At 32.5% G+C, this 4,094-nt stretch overlaps 1 protein-coding gene across 1 annotated transcript; it reads left to right on the top strand.

Annotated features, from left to right (window-relative positions):
• Positions 1–1,914: 1,914 nt before the first annotated feature.
• LOC109185582 lies at positions 1,915–3,534 on the top strand. The gene has a single exon (XM_019335522.1). The coding sequence runs from the start codon at positions 1,915–1,917 to the stop codon at positions 3,532–3,534; it is 1,620 nt and encodes a 539-aa protein (XP_019191067.1).
• Positions 3,535–4,094: the final 560 nt, after the last annotated feature.

Genomic DNA, 4,094 nt, shown 5'->3' with positions numbered 1-4,094 from the left:
AAATATTTATTCAACATTCTTGACCATTCTATATTCTTCTTCACACCATTGTGATCTCATATTTCTTCGGTGTGGTGTCAGCATCAATAGTAATTAGGGGACGTTTGGTTTATAGAATCTTAGATTACCCTAAGTAATAAGATTATCTTCAGACAGATAATGTGAAATTTTAAGAATGTAAGATTACCTTATATGTCTGGTTTGATTTATGCAATATAATATTACTTTGTTTGGTTAAGGTTATTTTTAGGTTATATGGATCAATTTACTATAATGTTCTTACTCTTCCTTATACTTATATTTGGGAGTTGCCATTTGTCCCTAAAAAATGGCACCCCTTGCTTACCATTGATTTTAAATCTAATGGATGAAATTTTTTTGATCTAATTATTTATTTATTTTAATTGCCCTCAATTTTTAAAGAAATAATAAATTTACCATTACTTTTTGGTCACTAGTACAAACTTGACAAAAAATATTAGACTATTAGCATCTGTTGTTTGAAAATTAGAGACTAAAACTCGCGCAGTGGCATTTTTGTAATATTATAAACAACAATTAGCATCTGTTGTTTAAAATAACAGGAGGGAAAATCACCGCTAAATTTTTCTAAAAAAATTCTAGACAACAGATTACTGTTTTAATAGAACAATAGCCTGTGGTCTATATAATAAAATATAATAATAACAAAAAAAAAGAATATATCTCTGACCACCGCCGATATTCAGCTAAAGCGTACGTAATAAGCCTCTTTCTTGACCAACTCCTTAGCCCTTCTTCACTAACCACCACAGATACTCTCCATCTCTAACATTTCGTACGTAGAAGCCACCACCCGCGACCTCCATCTCCATTATTTCGCTGACCACCGCCGACTTTAGCCATGGGTTGAGAGGAAAGGTTCGCCAGCGACCTCTAATAGCGACTTCAGCCATAGATTGAGAAGGCAACTTTGGCGGCCAGCTCCAGCAGCTAAGTGACAACGAAGGTTCAGAGGCGACCTCCAGCTGCGCTGCAACGACCTCCACTGACGACCTCCACCAGCGCTGCGTCGACCTCCACCTGCGACCTTCAACTGCGCGCTTCAGGTACATACTGCGACTTCTTCTTCTTCTTCTTCTTCATTATTATTATTATTATTTGATATAATGTGTGCTTTATTTTATTATTATTATTATTATTATTATTATTATTATTATTATTTGATATAATGTGTCCCTTATTATTATTATTATTATTATTATTATTATTATTATTATTATTATTATTATTATGTAGTCTGATCTATTTCATTATTATTTTTTTTAGGTAAATGTAAATTGATTAAAAACCAAATAGAAATGTAAAGTATTGATTAAAGCATTATAGATTTTAAACTTCATTATTATTATTATTATTTGATATAATGTGTGCTTTATTTTATTATTATTATTATTATTATTATTATTATTATTATTATTATTATTATTATTATTATTATTTGATATAATGTGTCCCTTATTTATTATTATTATTATTATTATTATTATTATTATTATTATTATTATTATTATTATTATTATTATTATTATTATTATTATTATTATTATTATTATTATTATTATTATCTGTACCTTATTATGTAGTCTGATCTATTTCATTATTATTTTTTTTAGGTAAATGTAAATTGATTAAAAACCAAATAGAAATGTAAAGTATTGATTAAAGCATTATAGATTTTAAATTGGAATAAAACTAATGCAAAGGAATAAAATAAAGTTTCAAATATGTAATTCCATGGACAAACTGACCAAATGCTTAATTATAGATTCTCAATTATATTATATAGACTAAATGCCTTATCCATCTTCATTTATCTATATCTTATATAATATGTATTTCGGTTAAAGTTTCATAATCTTGCAGACGAGAGATATGGATCGTAGTTGGATGTATGGGAAACGCAATACACATGAATACATGCTAGGGGTTGAAAATTTTATAAAATATGCTGAAGAAAATAAAAGCAAAAATGGTGAAGAATTTCTTGTGTGCCCATGTTATGATTGTAAGAATCTTAGGAAATTTCGTAGTTCTGAGCAAGTGAGGAGTCATTTAATATGTCGTGGCTTTAAGAAAGATTATAACAGGTGGATATGGCATGGTGAAAGTGTACTTCGTAGTAATAGAATAGACAATGATGAAGAGAATGATGATGATAATGATGAAAAGAATGTAGACAATGAGGAAAATGAAGAGAATGATCGAATAAATGAACTCATGCGTGATATTCAAGGAGATGATAGTGAAATGCCTCCTATATTTGAAAGTTTTTCTATTGATTCAGAAAAATCTTTGTACCCTGGGTGTAGTAAATTTACAAAGCTATCTGCTATGCTAAAATCATATAACTTAAAAGCAATGAATCGGTGGAGTGATAAGAGCTTTACACAATTATTAGACCTTTTAAAAGACATGTTTCCTAATGATAATGAGCTTCTTATTTCAACTTATGAGGCTAAGAAAATGTTGTGCCCACTGGGCATGGAGGTCAAGAAGATACATGCATGTCCAAATGATTGTGTATTGTATTGGAAGGAATATAGTAACTTGCATGTATGTCCAAAGTGTGGAGCATCACGTTATAAGAGAAAAAATGTTGCTTATCAGTGTGAGGATAAGAAAAGCCCTCCAGCGAAGGTGCTATGGTATTTACCTGTGATACCAAGATTCAAACGCTTATTTGCAAATAAAAATGATGCAAAGAATTTGCAGTGGCATGCTAAAGGGAGGAAGGAAGATGGAAAATTAAGACACCCAGCCGATTCTCCTCAGTGGAGGAACATTAATAGAATGTTTCCTGAATTTGGCAATGAAAATAGGAATCTTAGGCTTGGGTTATGCACTGATGGAATGAACCCCCATGGCAACATGAGTAGTCGACATAGTACTTGGCCGGTTCTTTTGGTAGCTTATAATCTTCCTCCTTGGTTGTGTATGAAGCGCAAGTACATCATGTTGTCATTGCTTATTTCAGGGCCTAAACAACCAGGGAATGACATAGACGTGTACTTAGCACCACTTGTGGAAGATTTGAAAATGTTGTGGGATGAAGGCGTGATGGTGTTTGATGCATATACTCAAACCAACTTCACTTTGCGAGCCATGTTATTTTGTACAATAAATGATTTTCCAGCATATGGTAACTTGTCAGGGTATACTACAAAAGGAGCGAAGGCATGCCCAATTTGTGAAGATGAAACAAGTGATCTTTGGTTGAGTAATAGTAGAAAGAATGTATTCATGAGTCATCGGGCCTTCCTCCCTATTGGTCATCCTTATCGAAAGAGGAAAAAGTGTTTCAACGGTAAAGCTAAGACTTGTGTGGCGCGCTTTCCATTATCAGGGCATGCAGTTTATGAACGAGTCAAAAATGTTAAAGTTGATTTGGGCAAAACCTCTAAAACTGTTGAAAAGGGTCTTTGGAAAAAAGGTCAATTTTTTGGGACCTACCATATTGGGAGCATTTATCTGTACGTCATTGTCTTGATGTAATGCATGTGGAAAAAAATGTGTGTGACAATATTGTTGGGACGTTATTGAATATCCACGGTAAAACTAAAGATGGCATTAAAGCTAGAAAAGATATGGTAGAAACGAGAATACGAGATAAGTTAGCATCGCAAGAATCAGGAAAGCGGACATACTTACCTCCAGCTTGTTATACCATGTCTAAAAAAGAGAAAATAAGTTTTTGTGGATGTTTGAATGATGTGAAGGTTCCTTCAGGTTACTCATCCCAATATTAAGAAACTTGTTTCAATGAAAGAGTTGAAGTTGATTGGTATGAAGTCTCATGATTGCTATGTTTTAATGCAACACATGTTACCTGTTGCTATTCGGGATGTTTTACCAAAACATGTTAGACATGCCATTACAAAGCTTTGTTTCTTTTTCAATGTTATTTGTAGTAAAGTTGTTGATCCAGAGGTGTTGGATGATTTGCAAGCAGATGTGGTAGTGACTCTATGTCAATTTCAAATGTATTTCCCCCCATCAGTTTTTGACATTATGGTGCACTTAATTGTTCACTTAGTGAGAGAAATTATGCTGTG

This window comes from Ipomoea nil, unplaced genomic scaffold (genome assembly GCF_001879475.1).
Source record: "Ipomoea nil cultivar Tokyo-kokei standard unplaced genomic scaffold, Asagao_1.1 scaffold1334, whole genome shotgun sequence".
Lineage (NCBI taxonomy): Eukaryota > Viridiplantae > Streptophyta > Magnoliopsida > Solanales > Convolvulaceae > Ipomoea > Ipomoea nil.
This window is presented reverse-complemented; position numbering and strand designations above follow the sequence as displayed.

Excerpts from the sequence above, each read along its gene's own strand:
- LOC109185582 (XM_019335522.1), top strand. The coding sequence starts at position 1,915 with ATGGATCGTAGTTGGATGTATGGGAAACGCAATACACATGAATACATG.